At 55.1% G+C, this 17756-nt stretch overlaps 3 protein-coding genes across 8 annotated transcripts; 2 read left to right on the top strand and 1 right to left on the bottom strand.

Annotated features, from left to right (window-relative positions):
• The first annotated feature begins 10 nt into the window (after positions 1–10).
• Positions 11–3577, top strand: METTL1 (methyltransferase 1, tRNA methylguanosine). Of its 2 annotated transcripts, none has more exons than XM_037167177.2 (6): positions 11–537; positions 1195–1358; positions 2270–2454; positions 2588–2659; positions 2806–2907; positions 3054–3577. In XM_037167177.2, exons 1-6 carry the CDS (start codon positions 449–451, stop codon positions 3207–3209), a joined length of 768 nt encoding a protein of 255 aa, XP_037023072.1. In that variant the 5' UTR covers positions 11–448; the 3' UTR covers positions 3210–3577. The 2 variants fall into 2 exon arrangements, with proteins under 2 accessions (XP_037023072.1, XP_037023071.1); XM_037167176.2 differs by having other exon boundaries at positions 12–537; positions 2546–2659; positions 3054–3573.
• Positions 3578–3920: 343 nt separating this feature from the next.
• LOC119065237 (25-hydroxyvitamin D-1 alpha hydroxylase, mitochondrial) lies at positions 3921–9307 on the top strand. 5 transcript variants are annotated; one of them, XM_037167168.2, is made up of 9 exons: positions 3921–4906; positions 5645–5730; positions 6225–6427; positions 6536–6736; positions 6822–6994; positions 7195–7367; positions 7579–7657; positions 7914–8111; positions 8433–9307. In XM_037167168.2, exons 1-9 carry the CDS (start codon positions 4682–4684, stop codon positions 8544–8546), a joined length of 1452 nt encoding a protein of 483 aa, XP_037023063.2. In that variant the 5' UTR covers positions 3921–4681; the 3' UTR covers positions 8547–9307. The 5 variants fall into 5 exon arrangements, with proteins under 5 accessions (XP_037023063.2, XP_037023062.2, XP_037023061.2 ...); XM_037167167.2 differs by having other exon boundaries at positions 5540–5730; positions 7579–7630; XM_037167166.2 differs by having other exon boundaries at positions 5540–5730.
• A 2919-nt stretch (positions 9308–12226) lies between these two features.
• MARCHF9 (membrane associated ring-CH-type finger 9) lies at positions 12227–16450 on the bottom strand. The gene is made up of 4 exons (XM_037167185.2): positions 15593–16450; positions 14426–14581; positions 13573–13765; positions 12227–13081 (listed from the first exon to the last, which is right to left on the bottom strand). The coding sequence occupies exons 1-4, from the start codon at positions 15947–15949 to the stop codon at positions 12747–12749; spliced, it is 1041 nt and encodes a 346-aa protein (XP_037023080.1). The 5' UTR covers positions 15950–16450; the 3' UTR covers positions 12227–12746.
• Positions 16451–17756: the final 1306 nt, after the last annotated feature.

Below are 17756 nucleotides of genomic sequence, written 5' to 3'. Positions count from 1 at the left end.
TTCCTCCAGTTTGACTTCCTGGCGGTGCCATGAGCAGCCGACCTCCGCTCCGGTCCCCAGCCCAGTCCAGACCCACAGGACTCACTCCTGACCAGGCAGATCAGACTCGGCAGTCCCGTCTGCGATCGGGCAAGAGGGGAACGGCGCGAGGTTTAATTCTACTATAGGAAGTGGGGTCCCCAGACCCCTTTTACCTGCGCGACGCACGGCTTCCCGCAACCAGGACGGTGACCCAGACCGGCCGACGCAGGCCGGGGAAGGAGCTGGGTGCCGGTTCCGGCGCGGCCCTCCGGGTTACCGACTCCAGGGGCCGACCTGCCTCGCCGCGCCGGGCCCGGCGGAATTCGCTCCCGGGTCTTTAAGGGGCGGGGTCTGTTGACGCGTCATCGGTGTGCGCCGCCGGCCGTGGTCTCCACGTGGGTTCAGCAGAGACGCTTCCCAGGGGATCATGGCCGGGGCTCAGGCCCCGCAGCCGCAGAAGCGCTACTATCGACAACGCGCTCACTCCAACCCCATGGCGGACCATACGCTGCGCTAGTGAGTGAACGGGGCAGGAAGGAGGGCAGAATACTCGGAACGGCCCAAAGCCAACCGGAGAGCGATCTTGCGGGGATTGTTGGGAAGGCATAGGATAGCCCCGGGAGGATGGGCTGGGTGTGGTCAGTTTCCCGGGTGGGTGGGGTCAGCAGTGGGCGGGGTTGGCGGGGGCGTGGCGTTATGCCCAAGACTGCGCAGCGGTGCTAGTCCGGCTGGAGAGAAATTGTTGTTGAGGCTGGGGTGATGGCGGCAGAATGCCGTTTACATCTTGAGGTTTCCTTTGTCGTTTTTAATAAAAGACCCAATCCTGCCCTCACTTTACTCCATCCTCTTCGCGCAGAGCATGTAAATAAAGTAAGATCCCAGGGCCTTAGACAGCCAGTGTCTGGGAGAAGGGGAACTTGTGCCCAGCCAGAGGCACATCAACCCCTAATTACGGAGATGGGCGGGTCTGCAATCATAGGCCTCATGATGGACCTGTGATTCACAGGGTGGTTTCCACTTTGTCTCCCAGAGGCCACTGGACCCACTGTTGCAGAATTTTTGAGAAACCCTCCCAACTACTTCACACTCTTACATCTACCCACGCACATGAAGTACCACTTCTGCATTGGTATGGCCAGCTTTTTCAAGTTTCTCATGTCTTCTTTCCAACAGCCCTGTGAAGCCAGAGGAGATGGATTGGTCTGAGCTATACCCAGAATTCTTTGCTCCACTGACTCAAAATCTGAGCCACGATGACCCAAAGGATAAGAAAGAAAAGCGAGCTCAGGCCCAAGTGGAGTTTGCAGACATAGGCTGTGGCTATGGTGGCCTATTAGGTAACATTCTGTCTGGCCCTTTCTCTGGACAGGGGAGGCAGTGCCTAGGTTCTGCCACCTCAGCAGTTTGGTGGGGGCCATAGTTGGCCTTTCCCCTTCGGACCCAAAACTGATGCTATGACGTCAGTGTGGAGTGTCTCCACCTTCCCTCTACTCTGGGTCTGTGGCCTTTGCCCTGGAGAAGGGAGGGGGCTGCCTCAGATGCCTCTTAGAACTTAGGTTGTCCAGTCTCGCCTTGCCTCTGGCTCCAGTCACTACGTGAGCAGTTTCACCTGCCAAGTCCTGGGTCAGTGAGCTGGTAAGCACAAGCATCAGAGATTAGCCACTGTGTCCAGTGATCCTGAACTGACTTTCTCAGGGATTCCACCACTCCCCCCTTCCTCACCAGAACTCATTCCTGCTGCTCCACTCTCCTGTTGTTGAGTTCCTCTCGCATTGTCTATATTGCCCCAGACATGCTTGCTTAGCCACTTCTCTATTTTTAATTCTCCTCAAAGAGATGAGGGCATGACGGAGATGAAGAGTGTGATACTTGGTGGCAGAAACTTTGGTTCAAGTTCCAGTTCTCTCTTTTCTTAGCTCTGTGACCTTAAGCATTTGTGACCCTCAGTTTCCTCCTATTCACAACTTACCACAGAGCGCCAAGAGTGTTAAATGAGAGAAAGTATAAGAACACTAAAGCACTTACAAGTATACATGTACTCCCAGGCCCTCCCACTTCCAGTTCTGGTGACAATTTTTGGATCTCCCCAGCCTTCTCCAGCGTAGAACCATCCATATAGACATTTCTGTGCCCACACTTGCCATTCCTGATTTTGGTAGTTGCAAACTCAGGTTTCCTTTCCTTTATTGACTCCTTTGAAGTTCCTGCAGTATGAGGTTGATGATTCCACTCTTATTTCTGTGTCTAGTGGAACTGTCACCGCTGTTCCCAGACACGCTGATTCTGGGTCTGGAGATCCGGGTGAAGGTCTCAGACTATGTACAGGACCGGATTCGAGCCCTACGAGCAGCTCCTGGAGGTGGCTTCCAGAACATCGCCTGTCTCCGAAGCAATGCCATGAAACATCTTCCCAACTTCTTCTGCAAGGGCCAGGTAGGGAAGGGCCTGGGGGGTTAGGCTGGCAGGAAGGTGGGACTTGGAGGCCAGGCTCTCACAACCCAGGCAATGCATGTCTGTCTCACAGCTGACAAAGATGTTCTTCCTCTTCCCTGACCCACATTTCAAGCGGACGAAACACAAGTGGCGAATCATCAGTCCCACATTGCTGGCAGAATATGCCTACGTGCTGAGAGTTGGGGTAAGTTGAGAGTGGGAGGGAGGGTGGGGTGAGTGACCTCTTCAGGGACCTTCCACTAAGAATTCAATGGGAGCACATTCCATGATCTCACTGCTTGATCGCATGCAACCCTCTCCCTGCCCCCCTCCCTGATTTTGCCTACTCAGGGGCTGGTATATACTATAACCGATGTGCCGGAACTACATGAATGGATGTGCACCCATTTTGAAGGGCACCCCCTGTTTGAGCGTGTGCCTCTGGAGGAGCTGGTAAGTTGGGGCCTACGGGAAATTGTGAAGACACAGGCCCATTCCAGAGTGGTTCTATATTCTCTGAACCTTGCTCAGTGACAGGAGGATGGGATGGGAGTCTTGGGGCTGGAGGTGGGCAAGAACTTATTGGGCCCTTCTTCCAGAGTGAAGACCCCATTGTGGGACATTTGGGCACCTCAACCGAGGAGGGAAAGAAAGTTCTACGCAATGGAGGAAAGAATTTCCCAGCCATCTTCCGAAGAATACAGGATCCCACCCTCCAGGTGGTGACCCCCAATCCTACCCCTCCTGGTCACTGACTGCTTGCCTTGCTTTATTTGGACTCCGTATTCCAGGAACTAGAAAGAAGATCAACTCCCTGGACCTTCCCGGCTGAGACTGTTGGGGCTTAGAGGCAACAGCCTCTCAAAGAAGTTGGGGAACTGCCCAGGGCCGAACCCTGGTTTTCACAGCTACCCTTGCTTCCTCTCACCTTCCTGACCCTTTTTGGCCTTCAGAAGGCAGAGAAGCTGACCAGGAAGGTCAGAAGACCGAGGACCAGAAGGGATGTTTGGGAGGGTGTGGGGTCTTGCTCTCCATTAGCACTTCCTTCTCCCTCTGGGATCTCTGTCTCGAGTGTGGAATACAATTCTCCACTGTCCATCTAAACAGCCTGCCAGGCTCAAATCACCTGTCCACTCGTGTGCCCTTTGCAATTCTGGGACTAACATTTGCGTGGGCACATGCCCTGCTGCTGTTTCTTGGGGAAGGCTAGAATGCGTATCAGGTGCCTCCTCCCATCTTCTTCCTGCCTAAGACTTGACCTGGGGAATCTGTGCTCCTTTTATTATGCCTGCCTCCGAAGAGCCCCAGGGAGGGTGTGGGGTTGGATACCCTCCTTTTTCATATTGACCTTTCCTTCCAGAACTTCGGGGCTGACTGGCTGGCACAGAGCCTGATGGAGGAGGGGTGGGAGAATAAGGAGCAGAAAACTCAACTGGAGGGTTCTGAGGCTAAAAGTGAAACGGGGTTGCAGACTACAAAGCCCCCCAAAAAAGACAGTCAACTGGAGATTCAGAGCACTCATTTATCCCTAGCTGTGCCCAGCAGTCCAGAGAAATCTCTGAACTTTTCTAATTTGCAAGAGTTTTTTCATTTCTGCTCCGCAAGCCCCAAATTCCCATGGCTAGGACAGGGCATAGTGACCTAACGGGACCACCCACAGACCTCCGCCAGGAACAAAGATGAAGGCCTCGGGACCCATTTTAGCCCATGAACTCACTTGCCTTCTGGCCAGTGTCAGGTTCAGGAGGTGGATGAGATGTGGTAATGCAAGAAAGCGCTGCTCACATAAGTGCAGCCCAATGAGCCAAGAATATGGGGACAGCTACAGCTGTTCCTCTTCCCTGCTTGCTTCTCTTCCCGGAGGAGCTGGAGGATGGGGAATTCCTGAGAACCGGCTAAGGGTCTGGCTCCCTGGAGAAGTGCAAATATCAGGGACTGACTCTGTCTTGGTCATCTAAACCTCACTAAATAGTCTTTCCCAGGAAGAGGTCTTCAGGCTGCTGGACTACGATGCCAGCCCAAAAGGGGAAATTGAGGCAGGCCTCCCCTCCTAAAAGGGTCATTGCAACTCCAGATCCCAGGAAGCTGTGGAGACAGCCTCAGCCCCTCCTACTGTTTTAGGTGCTAATCCCAGCACAGACCACTCAGGAAAGAGGATTGGTTGAGTAACTTGGAGAAGGGGCGTCACCACTACCTCACCCAAGGGTTAAATAGGGTTGCAGACAAGATGCTCAGAAGTACTCTATTCCTAAACCACATCATGACCCAGCCCCTCAAGCTCGCCCGGAGAGTGTTGCATCGCGCCCGCTGCGCTGAGCCGGGCGCCTCGCTGGGCTCCAGAAGCTCTGGCTCAGCGCCCTGGAGTTTGGCGGACATCCCAGGCCCCTCCACGCCGGGTTTCCTTGCCGAACTTTTCTGCAAGGGCGGACTGTCGCGGCTACACGAGCTGCAGGTAGAAGGGGACTGTTTCTGGGAGTGAATGCTGGGGAAAGAGACAAGTGTAAAAAGTAGGAGGGAAGGCCAGTGAGAACGGATGCCCATGAATTACAGAAAAAAACAAGTTAGGATGTGGGGCTTTAGGTCGAGCTGTGCAGAGTCCACCCTGGCACCCAGCAGAGGCGTTCACTCAAAAAGCGCCTTCTAGCAGGGAAGAAGTCTGGAAGTCAGGTAGGTGGGTCCGGGACAAGGGTGCGAGAGACAGAAACGCACATTACCTCCCCGTGCATTCAGCGCATTGGGCTTAAAACTACCTGTCCTCCAATACAGTCAGTGGGGTCTCCTCCTGAAATGGACAGTCCACATGAGGAACCTTTAGGGGTTTTTCTGCCGCGGTTCGGCCCAGGTAACCAAAGAGAGATACCGAATGAGCAAAGTTTTTCCGTTTTGCCCATCACACTCAAACCTAGAAATGGGAAGTGGGGGAAAGTGGGAGGGATTTGCAGCACTAGAACCATACACTAGATGGGAGTTCGCAAAAGAGCAGACGCTCCCCTTTCAAAGTCCAGCAATGCCCTTGGTCTTGGCACGGGCCAAGCTGGGAGTCCCGTGCCCGTGTCTCCAGGATTCACCGCGCCCACTCTCCCAGGTTAGGGGCACCGCGCGCTTCGGTCCTGTGTGGTTGGCCAGCTTCGGGAAGGTGCGCACGGTGTACCTGGCAGCCCCCACACTCATTGAGCAACTGCTGCGACAGGAGGGGCCCCGGCCTGAGCGCTGCAGCTTCTCGCCCTGGGTTGAGCACCGTCGCCGGCGCCAGCGGGCTTGCGGACTGCTCACCGCGTGAGTCCTCTCTGGCCCCAAAACCCAGAACCTCTGCTGTGTCCTCCTGTGCAGGGTCTGGAGACAGTCTGGAGACAGGCGGGTGTAAGGGCGGCTGTTTCACCAACTCTGGCTAATAGGGGTTTCCACCTCAGTCGGTTTCACCCAAACTCAGGAAGAGCCCAGTCCTCGCCTCACCCCCTTCCCCCCGTCCTTCTTTTGAGCACAGAATCCTGGGTACTGGCACAAGGGGCTAGGGTACCAGGATCCAGATAGAATGCAAGATTCTGTGAGTCAGGTTACCCAGGAACCCAGGCCCCTCTGGGGCAGGAAATGAGTAACGAGGAAGGGGGAGGAAAAAACGGGCGCCAGCAGGGCAGGTTCCTGTACCCCGAAGAAGCAGACGCAACCCCTAATCTAGCCACCAGAGCCGAACGCGGTCCTCCACCGCAGCGTCTAGCGGTCTCCACGCACCCCCATCCGCCCTGATGCGCCCTCTCTCCGTACCCTCGCAGGGAAGGCGAAGAATGGCAAAGGCTCCGCAGCCTCCTTGCCCCGCTTCTCCTCCGGCCTCAAGCGGCCGCCGGCTATGCTAGGACCCTAGACAGCGTGGTTCTTGACCTTGTTCAACGACTGCGATGCCAACGGGGACGCAGCCCCGGGCCCCCCACCCTGGTTCGTGATGTAGCCGGAGAGTTTTACAAGTTTGGACTAGAAGGTGAGTCTCTAGACAGTTCGGGGCAAGCTTAGGAAGCACCCGCAAGGCGGTGAGGGGGTGAAGCACCCCCCAACCCCCAGTGCCCTGAGAGCGCCCCCTCTCGGTCAGGCATAGCTGCGGTGTTGCTGGGTTCGCGCCTGGGCTGCCTGGAAGCTGAAGTGCCTCCAGACACAGAGATGTTCATTCGCGCTGTGGGATCGGTGTTTGTGTCCACACTGTTGACCATGGCGATGCCCAAATGGCTGAACCGCCTCGTGCCGGGACCCTGGGGCCGCCTTTGCCAAGATTGGGACCAGATGTTTGCATTTGGTAAGGCACAGAAATGAAGTATGGACGGGGGGTCGTAATGCTGTGCAGGGGTAGTGAGGCATTCGGGCACCTTCTCTCCTCGCAGCCCAGAAGCACATGGAACGGCGAGAGGCTGAGACAGCCATGAGGAGCCAGGGAAGGCCTGAGGAGGAAAGGGGATCTGGGGCGCACCTGACCTACTTCCTGTTCCAGGAAGAGTTGCCTGCCCCTTCCATCCTGGGGAATGTGACGGAGCTGCTGCTAGCCGGAGTGGACACGGTAAAGTTCTCCCTCCATGGTGCGGGTCCTCCTTCCAGAGCTTGGCCTCCCAGAGCAGCTCAGCCCTGCTGCAGAGGATTCACTATGGCCCTCCAGACCAGCTTGGTTATCGCCTCCTGAGCTCCAAGCAGCTTCATGTTCTGCTCCCTGGACTGGTTCCCCTCTCTTAATACTTCCGATGCTCTCACCTGTCCTCTCAGGTGTCCAACACCCTCTCCTGGGCTTTATATGAGCTCTCCCGACACCCAGAAATCCAAACGGCACTCCATTCTGAGATCACAGCTGCCTTGGGCCAGGGGTCCAATGCCCGCCCCTCAGCCGCTGCTCTGTCCCAGCTGCCCCTGCTGAAGGCCGTTCTCAAGGAAGTGCTAAGGTGAGGGGACAGTAGAGGAGGAGCTAGAGAAAATACCAGGGAAGGGCTATAGAGGTAGGTGATGGGGAAACAGTCTTGTACATGCAAGCAGGGAGAAAACAGAATTCAGTGGTACTCCTGGCCAAGAATGGGTTTGGAACTTGCCAGCGGGTGAGGGAGGCTAATGGCCCCCAACTCCCCTTCCTGTCTCTCCCTGTGCTCTGCAACGCAGACTGTACCCCGTAGTGCCTGGAAATTCCCGTGTTCCAGACAGAGACATCCGCGTAGGTGATTATACTATCCCAAAAAATGTGAGTAGAGCCTGTGGGTCCGTTTTGCTAAGCCATCTCTCACCGTCGTGGCCCCTGTCCTGTAACAGCTCTCCATAGCCCTTCAGACCCTCTGCTCACCTGAATGCAGTGGAGAAATCCTTCCAAAAGCAGCCCCAGAAAGTTTCCCCATCACCTACCAGAACCCGCCTTCATCCCAGTCCATGTAGCCCCTCCTCCATGTCCCTCCTTGCGTTCCTGGGCCAAAATTGACAAGTTTGTGTTTTTCCCTCACCAGACGCTGGTCACTCTGTGTCATTATGCCACTTCAAGGGACCCCTCTCAGTTCCCAGAGCCAAATGCTTTTCGTCCAGCTCGCTGGCTGGGGGAAGGTCCCACTCCCCACCCATTCGCATCTCTTCCCTTTGGCTTCGGCAAGCGCAGCTGCATGGGGAGACGCCTGGCAGAGCTTGAGCTGCAAATGGCTTTGGCCCAGGTGAGTGATCTAGACTGGGAGGGACCTAACACTCTAAAGCTGTGAGCTCCTCTTCTGACAAGCATGGGGGAACAATTAAGATTTGGTAGACCTAATTCTCTGCAACGTGTCAATCCCATTATAGGCCTAGAAACTGAGTGAGGGCATCTGGACTACTTTTCTCCCTACCATAATCCATTGTCCTGGTTAACCAAGAAGTCCATTACCAGCCACAGATGCTATTCCAACCTTGACCATCCCAACACTCATAATGCCTATGACCAAAAGAGCCCACCACTGTGGACACCTCTCATAGTGACAGCCTTTCTCCTCCCATTTCAGATCTTGATCCACTTTGAGGTACAGCCTGAGCCAGGCGCTGCTCCTATCAGACCCATGACCCGGACTGTGCTGGTACCCGAAAGGAGCATTAACCTGCAGTTTGTGGACAGATAGTCCTGTGGAAGCACGCTGTTATCATTACCCTTTCTCTTTTCACGGGGGTTTACTAGGCATTAGAGCAAAAGATGTGCGTTTTCCCCGAGGCCTGTCCATCTGATCAGACTGGTCAGACTGACCATAGGAAAGTGTTGGAGGCAGCCCTGACCACAGTGTGAAGTACGCATTTGGCCCGACCCAGTGGGCCCAGAGAAAGCTGCAATCCCTCTGCCTGCTCAGCCCTTCTCCCGGTCATGCCATACCCTGGTCCTTCCCGGGGTAGCTCAGACTTTAATGAGTCATGCTGGGTGACCTGAGGAGGAGCCCCACCGCTGCCCTTTGGGGGCTCCCTCGGTGTTCACTGATGCTGCTGAGCTCAGTGGCATGATACGAGCTAAGTCCTTGTGCGTCTGGTCTGCACCTGGTTGGTCCTCTCTCGTTACATGAGCTCTTTGAGAGGAAAAATGAGGCCTTGTTCAGTCTTTATATCCTCTACCAGGGCCTATCCCTAGGTGACCCCACCCAAATTCTTAGATTGAATCTGGACCATGTAGCAGAAGGTTACCGAGCTCCAAACAGCTTAGCAAGCTCTGTCTACCCCATTCCTTCCTCACCTTGCCCCTAGGAAGGGGAGTCTGCCCTTGCCTGGTTTATGATTTTTTATAAAACTATCCTTGGAAAAAAGAACCAACAACTATCTTTGCCTCTCTGGTCACTATGAAATTGACTCGCCCACCACTTAATTCCCAGGCAGAGACATTTCAGGTTTTGTCCCTGTATATGCCTTCTTTTTATATTTTGAAAATTTGAAATATTCATAGTTTTGAAATTAAAAAAAACACCTGAATGTTCCCTCCTTGATTTTTTACTTATTTCTCTCCTACTTCCACTTCCTACAAGACCTGGAGGCAAGATTCTCACCCAAATCCCCAACCATGGTATCTCAGACCCTGGAGTGACCCCGTAACATGGGAGGTCTAGATACTTAGAAAATGGGTTGCAGACCCAGGCATGTTTCTGTGTGGAGTGAGAACAGCCAAGTCTGGCTCCCTGGGAGAGATTAAGGGGGTGGCAGTGAAAAGTAACCATAAGGGCTAGGCTGTAAAAATGGATCAGGAGCTAGGGATTTGCAGAGATGGCTGGAGGCAGCCGACTCTTTGGTTGAAGTGTTTTTGGAACCTGGACTGAAGGGCATCCTAGAATGGCCACTCTGCCCTCTCTGAAAAAGTTGCTCCAAGGTCATTTTCTTTGGAGAAAGACAGGGATACAGGCAGAGAAGTGAAGTCAGACAGAATGAAAACTCAGTGTGGGGGCAGCCAGAAGCCCCGGGGCCCCAAGGCAGGAGGGGGCTGGACAGAGGGAGCCTGTTTCCCTGAGTCAGCAGTCTCTGCCCCCCCAGAAGTTGGGCACAGTCCTCCCCTTGTGATATATACAGATTAACTCATCTTCCACACACATAAATCTCTCAGCACACTCCCCACCGCTCCCTGTGTAGCCCAGATTATCCTCCCCATGTCAGGACTTGTCCCCTTGCTCCTACTCCCCTCACGCCCGCTTCCAATTAGCTAGATAGAGGTGGAGATTTCACTTTACACTTCCTCCTCCCCACCGCCTCAGCCTCCTGCCCTAGACATGGATCCCTGACCACAGAAACTCCACTGGTCACCAAACCTGGGGACTATCTATGTGAGATCAACAGAGGGCGGGTTGTACCCAAGGCCCTGTGCAGAGACCAAGGTTTTTGCCTTTACGGTCCCTTCTCTCAGCCCTTTCTCTACCACACTCCATCTCCACTCCGACGCCCCTATCACCAAGCTCAGCTTGAATCTAAGTGGCCTGAGTTTTAGCAGATTTGAGCTTTGAGAGAATAAAACTGCGCTTCCTCTCAGACCCTTTCCCATGAACTCAGTGATGAGGACTCTGTACACCCACACTCCTCATTGGGCAAGCTGGGCTGCTCACTTGAGGAGAACAACAGTTTCTATGACCCCTTTCCTGGACGAGAATCTCTTTTCAGTTAGAAAAGGGAAGGACAGGGGACTGTGCTTATTGCTGGTCCCAACCCCAATACCAAGACAGTCAATGGTGATGAAAGGAAGAGGAATATACTATCTCGCTTGGCCTGGTGTTAGGACCCAGAGTGGAAATGGAGACAGTGATTTCGTGAGCCTATGTTCTTGGGATTGTTTAAACTTCCGTGTGGAACCATCAAGGGGACAGCCCAGGCTTGATGCAGGTAACCCCAAGTGTGTAATACCACCTGAACCCCATCTACTAGGACAGGAACTAGTAGGCACTCTGATTTGCTATCTCCCTTCTGATCCCCACCAACTATTCTTGTCTTGTGAATAGCAAATCAGTAAAGTCTGGCTCTTCTGTCTGTCCAAGTAAGGAATGTGGAGGATTATCTCTCTGGGGAAACAGTTTTCCACTGGAAAAATGGTGCGTGGGGTGGGGAGGGGGGAGGTTGCTCAGCCTCAGTTGCCTCTCCACTTTGATCCCTGGAAGTGCTACACTTCCACACCTCCAGGTGACTCAAATCCAACTTTGGTTTCCACACTCCCAGGTGAGTCTGGCTGCTAGCACCATGGACAGCAGCCAAAGACCCTTTTGGAGCAGGGTGGGAGATGACCATTACCCAGGCAAACATATGTGACCTTTGGTAGATAAGCATTTCCTCCAAAACATCTCCAGGGAAGAGGTAAAGCAGAAAGCCTTCCCTGAAAGGAGGACTAATAATAGAAAAGGCCCCTGGATGATCTGACTTTAGCGAAGTGTGAATTAATTTAATTGCTGATGAGGCTTTCACTATCCTTCATATAATACACAGCTCCAAGGCCTCAGGAGAACAGGGTGAGGCTTTACCTAGTCCTTCCCCAACTTCTCCGCTATAGACAACTGCCCTCCACCCTGCTGCCTCCAAGCACAATACCTTCCAGTGAGTACCACTGGCCGGGATATGCTGGGATCAGACCTACGACCCTAAACTGCCACAGGAGATTACACTGGAGCTGGGAACTCATCTCCTGGAAGGACTCTGACACTCTCACTCCAAATAAGTCCAAATTCACTTCACACTGCTTCTCCGGGTGAGCACACAACCTGAGAAGGACTCAGAGAATCCAAATGATCCCCAGAGCAAGGAGGAGAGCGGCAGCCTTCCCCTTCCCCATGTTTGCAGGGTCAGAGGAGCTCTCATTCTTACAATAACCACCATCCTTCACATCTGCAATGCCTGTTCCCTCATACTTACATATCTATTATGACACTCAACACACATTTCCAAGGCTCTGTGCAACTCCGAATGAAAAACACATTTCGAAATTTGTTAACCAGCTATTTAAAATAACGAACCATCATCTCGTGTAGAAATCTTTTTATGCCATCAGTGATTTTCTTTGCCATGACACTCAACCTGTCCCTTCTTTATCCTTATTTCAACCCTATGAGGTAGACAGGCAAACCACGGTAGAGGGATTTTTTTCTAAGTCACACACAACTTGGAGGTGGTAGGTTCACCCTTTACATACCTCTGAGCACTGCCATCTAGCAGCCAATGTGAATTACTCACCAGCAAGTGGGAGTTAAACCTCCAACTCAGAACCCACTGCTGCATTTGGGATTTGGAACCTCTGCAAAGAAACCTCGCCACACCTCCCAACCCTCCAGAAAAAGCCCCAGATGAGAAACGAGTCTCCTTGTGCATATAAATGATTCTTTATGCCCTCCCCCCATGCAATGGGGGGCAGAGCCGGGGAAGTCTCCCCCGCCCTCATGCAGGGAACGGGAGGTTAATGTGGACTAGTCTTATTGCCAGCTGCCCTGTGGCCATGAAGTGGGGAATGGGGGAGGGGTCTACAGCCCCTTTCTTCTGGCACTGATTCCCCCCTCACCAAGTCACTGTGGTAGAGCTGAGGGGCTGGAGGCCCTAGGAGCTGAGGTAAAGACGGTTCTCTAGGGAAGAAAAGCTGCTCTCCCCTTTGCCCTCTGGCTGCCCCAGGATGAGTGTGAGGAGCTGTCAGTGAGGGCTGGAATGTCATCCACGTGTCTCTACCCAGTGGGCAGTAGAAGCCAGACAATGTCTCCAGCTTGAGGCTGCCCACAGAGATCCTCAGTAGTGGGGGCAGTGTGCACCAAACATCTGGTCCAGGTAGTACCTCCAGCAGCCATAATAGCTCTTCTGTAGCCAAGGTGCTGACTTAAGATCCCCGCTCCAGTTCAGACTGTGGTGACCCTCATGACAACCTCTCGGCCAGAATGGGAACTGGAACGCGCGTCGGGTGGCCGTAGCTGTCCGAGGAGGTGCAGGATGGTGTAACCACAGCGCTGAGGCAAGAGCGTCCGCATGCGCTGGGCAGCTGGGGGGCGGCTGGTGGCCCCAGAGGGTGGGCCTGTCCGTGAGGTCCTAGGGCCTGGCTTCCCTGCTGTCCCTCCCCCTGCATCTCCTCCTATGTCCTTGGTCTTGTCATAGTTCAGGACCTTCCACTGCTGGTTCACTGCCTGCCAGCGCTTGAAGATGCGGTAGACAGAGGAGCCTTCATGGACGATGAGGCCTGAGCAAGAGAGATAAGATATCCAGGGTCAACTCCTGCCCAGACCTAGGCCAGAGGTGCTTAAGCAAGGTTTTATTTCTTTTCTTTTTTTGTCTTTTTTAGAGAGAGAGAGAGGAAGGGAGGGGGTGTGGTGGGGGAGAGGGACAGGCAGGGAGAAAGAGAGAGAGAGACCAATTTGTTGTTCCACTTATTGATACATTCATTGATTTATTCTTGTTTGTGCCCTGACTGGGGATACACAACTTTGGTGTATCAGGACTACACTCTAACCAGCTGAGCTACCTGTCCAGGGCCAAGCAAGCATTTTCTAGAGTGAAGAGACAGGGTTGTGAGGGCCTGGAGAAGGTGGAGAGGAAGGGGCACCGAGATAGTCCGAAAGGCTCTCCGTGGTAGAAAATGTGGCCCCGAAGGTGAGGGAATGGGTAGGGAAAGTAAAATGTTTGAGCTGGAGGAAGCTGCTCATTAAGTAAAGGGGAGAGAGGCGCCCTCACCTATGCAGACGACATCCATGAAGCCATACATGCCGTAGCAGATCTGAAAGAGCAGATCCTGACGTTGCCACTTGGCTGAAGGGCTGAGTGAGGACCAGATGAGCCAGGAGATGCTGGCGACGAGGAAGAGAGAGCCCAGAACTATGGCCGCAATCTGCACCTTCTCAATGACCGTCAGGGAGATGGCCTGCCACTGTGTGGGAGAAAGGGCTCCAGAAAGTCACAGAAAGAAATGGAGGGCCAGGTGATGGGTGGCCCTGAAGGAGGATGCTCTGGGAGCCTTTCTGAAACCCTTCTGGCAGGATTAACATCTGTCCCCTCTGTGCCCTGACCAAACCTAGAGCATGGCACTGCTCATGTTGGTTGAGATCATTCATCTGCCATAGTTTAGAAAGGCAGGATCAGGCAAGTGCTCTGAAGCCAGACCATCTAGGTTTCAATTCTAACTCCATCACTTCCTTGCTGAGTAACCCTGGGCAAGTTTTTGAATCTCTTTGTGCATCAGTCTTTAAAATAGGAATAGTAGTGGTCTATCACTAATAGGATTATTATGAAGATCAAAAGTTAATACACACCAAAAGCCCGACAGAAAATACTACGTTTGCTCCCATCATTATCGACAGCATCATCTTTTTTTTTGCTGTTGTCCCAGTGCCTAGAACAGTGCCTGGAATTTTAGTTGACACCCAATAATGTCTTTGTGGAGAAAGGGAGAATATACAGACAGACAGGAAATTGTGGTCATGGTGGGGAGGGGGAAATAAATGGATGAAGTAGGCTCCCGGGAGGGCTCCTGAGTCTGACTGCAGAAGGGCCCTTGCCCCAGTCTGGGAGTCCTCTCCTTGCACCATACCTGCAGTGGATTCTTGGTGCTGATCGCCAGGACCTGATACTTGAAGTAGCAGAGCTCACAGCTCCAGGAGCCCCTCTCGCTGATCCAGCGAATGAGGCAGGGCTGGTGAGTGCAGCGCACAGAGCCGTCGCAGCGGCAGGGGCTCAGGAGCTCCCCCTGGAGGAAGAGTGACGAGAGTTCCGTCAGCTACCACCACCCGGACCCCACTCCTCTTTGCCCTGGGAGAGGAAAACCTCCTCTCCAGGTCATTCATTCTCTCACCTTAAAAATGCTCAGGCCTTTCACCCAAAACAGGGCAAGAGGCTAAGGCTACAGCACAAAAGACAAAAGTTAGAGATCAATGCAAACTTCCCTGACCAAACAAATGAGGGATGGGAAGGGACTGGGTTGGGAGTGGGAAACTGGGTCTTCTCTTTTCGTAGACTTTGGAGTGGTCTTTAAGGCTTCCCAAATGGAAGGCTACCCGGAGGATCTGGAGCGTTAGGGTTAGAGCTTCAGAGCTGTGCCTTCCTCCCCCGCTCCATCGCTGCAAAGTTATTTCACAGACGTGGTGCAGGCTGGGATGCGTTACATCCTCAGTTTCCAAGTTCCAAAAGGGAGGAGAAACCCTGGGGGTTGCAGTAGAGGGTGTTTTCTTTTAATCAGGAATAATTTATCACGACTTAGAGACATCCCAGCAGCATCCCGAGACAACTTTGTCCGGGACATTTAAACAAAGAGTACTCTTTGAAATGAGACGGAAAGTTGCAGAATGGGAAGTGAGGAAAAGTGCCCCACGAAGAGAAATTCTGAACGAGGCAAGGGCGCCGGCTGGGCCCCTCCCTTCGAGGTGGGAACCGAGGGACCCTCCTCCGCCCACCTCCTCGGCCTACCAAGGCCCTGGGGGGAGGGGAGTGGGAAGAGGCTGCCCGGTCAGCCGGTGGCCCCGTCAGCCGGCGACAGGGATCCGGAGCCCCGCTAGAAGAAAGCCCCACCCCTTCCTGGGGAGCCCCGACGCCCCTCCGCCGCGCACGACCGGTCGGGGAGCCTCGGGCCAGCCCCGACCTCACCGGGTCCCCAGTCGCACGCCGGGTCCCGCCCAGCCTCCTCGGTCCCGCCCCGCGCTCGCGGCCTCCGGGGCGCCCCAGGTGCGCGCCCCACCCCGCCCCGCGCGTGCCGGGGCCTGACCTGCTCAGGGCCCTGGAAGCAGATTCGGCACTGGGGGGTCCGGAGCCCGCTGTCCAGGCTGCTGCTGAGCGACAGGGCGTCCAGCGCGCCCGGGGGCGGCGGCGGCGGCGCGGGCGGCGGCGGGGGTCCGGCCCGCGGCTCCTTGTCCCCGGCCAGGCCCCGGGCGCGCGGCTCCGAGCCGTAGTACTCCTCCTCGTCGCCGTCGCCGTCCCGGGCCGCGCAGCCGGCGAAGGGCGCCCAGCCGCAGCCGCCCCCCCCGCCCCCCCGGGGCTGCGGCGCGGCCCGGGGCCGCCCCCCGCCCGTCAGCACCAGCAGCTTCAGCTCGTTCAGGAACATGCGGAGCCGAGACTTGAGCATCGTCCGGGAGCCGGGGGACGGGGGGCGGCGCGCAAGGGGGCTCTCGGGCGGCGGGGGGAGGGGAGAGGACAAGGCCGGGGAGGGGGCGCGCGCCGGCGAGCCCAGCCCGGCCGGGGTCTTCGGGGCCTGCGGGCGCCGTTCACTGCTGCCGCCGCCGGGGCTTCGGAGCTTGCGGGGCCGGGAGGGCTGGCGGCCCGGGGGCGGCGGGGCGGGCAGCCATGGCCGGGGCAGTGGGCGGGGAGGGGGCTCACGGCGTCGCGCCGAGCGGGTCTGGGTCCGGAGCGGGCCGGGCTCCCGGGATTACGCGCCCGTGTCCTCCTGCGGCGGGGCCGCCCCCCATCGCCGTCCTCCTGGCCCCAGTCCCGCTCCGGCTCCCGGCTCGGCTCGGCCCGTGCGCTCGGCGGTGGCAAATGGCGGCTCCTTCCGGCGGCGGCGGCGGCGGCGGAGACCCCCCTCCCCCGGAGCGGCGGGCGGGCAGGGCGGGCAGGGCGGGAGCCCGGAGCCGGTTAGGGATGAAGGGAGGGGCGGGGCGGAGACGGGGGGGGGAGGAGGAGAAGTGGCCGCGGCTGCGCATCCCCGCCCTGCCCCGCACGAGCAGGTGTCCCCAGAGGCGGGGGTGACAGTGCGAGCCCGGGGGAGGGTGGAGGGAGGGGAGTGTCCGAGGAAGGGGAGTGTGCACACTGGTAGGAGAATAGGTGTGTGAACGGGTGAGGATGGAAGGTGAGTGAGTGAGTGGTCAAGCAGGTGCACCAGAGAGGGACAGGCGTGTGCAAAATGGGAGTGTGCAGGGACCCTATGTAACGGTCTACCGGTATGAAGGAGGCAAGTGAGCAAGAGGTGGCCTCAAGCAATAAACATTTTTACACAAAGAAATGAAAAGTGTGCATGGTGCGGGACGGTGGAAGAGATGAGAGTGTGAGGGATGCAGTCGGACTGCATGAGAAACAAAGTATGTGGCTGTAATGTGTGAGGTAGGTGAATGAGCCAGGGAGGCAGGAGTGCTAAAGGGACGAGAGTGTCTTTTCTGGCATTCTCCGGCCCTCCCACCCTACACTGAAGTGACTATCCCCCGCTCCCACACGCAGCTCTTTGCTTTTACGGGGCCTCGACCCTGAGAACCAATTGTACCCCCTTACTATTTCTGATGTACACATACAACCTCCCTCTCCTCCTTTTCCAACGCTGAAGGGAAAGGAATTCCAGGGAGCCCATTGGGTCAAATACACTGGGAGCAAATTAATTAGTAAAAGAGTAATTAACAGAAGGGAGGGTATGGAACCGGGGAGGGACTGCCCAACTAAGGCTCCTCAATAGAAAATGACTAAGAGCAATGCTCTTGTGAAGCATTCAAATGCATTGGACGGGTGAGTGAATGAGCCAGAAAAGGGGGCTAGAATCCAAGCCAACATAGAAGATGACTTCTTTTTTATTGATTTTTTTGGGATGACATTGATTCACAAAACCATGCAGGTCTCAAATGTACACCTCATCATCTGCACAGTGTATAATGCACCCATCACCCAAAGTAAAGTGTCTTTCTGTCCGCATTTATCCCTACTTTGCCTGCTTCCACATACCTGCACCCCTCATCCCCAGGGCTATCACCACACTGCTGACTGTGTCTGTTATGTGTGTGTGTGTGCACATACATGTTTGGTTTTGTTTTTGCTTAATTCCTTCACCTTCTTTCAAGGATGACTTCCGAAGTCTGAGCTATCATGGGCTAATGTGGAAGGTGAAGCTGAGGTGGACTCTGTTGGTGCAGAAAATTCGACACAGACACTTAACCTCCCAGAAGATTTATACA

The sequence above is a fragment of the Artibeus jamaicensis genome, unplaced genomic scaffold, assembly GCF_021234435.1.
Source record: "Artibeus jamaicensis isolate MK-2021 breed Jamaican fruit bat unplaced genomic scaffold, CSHL_Jam_final contig_233, whole genome shotgun sequence".
Taxonomy (NCBI): Eukaryota; Metazoa; Chordata; class Mammalia; order Chiroptera; family Phyllostomidae; genus Artibeus; species Artibeus jamaicensis.
Note: the sequence above shows the minus strand (reverse complement) of the source record. Positions and strands in the feature narration are given on the sequence as shown.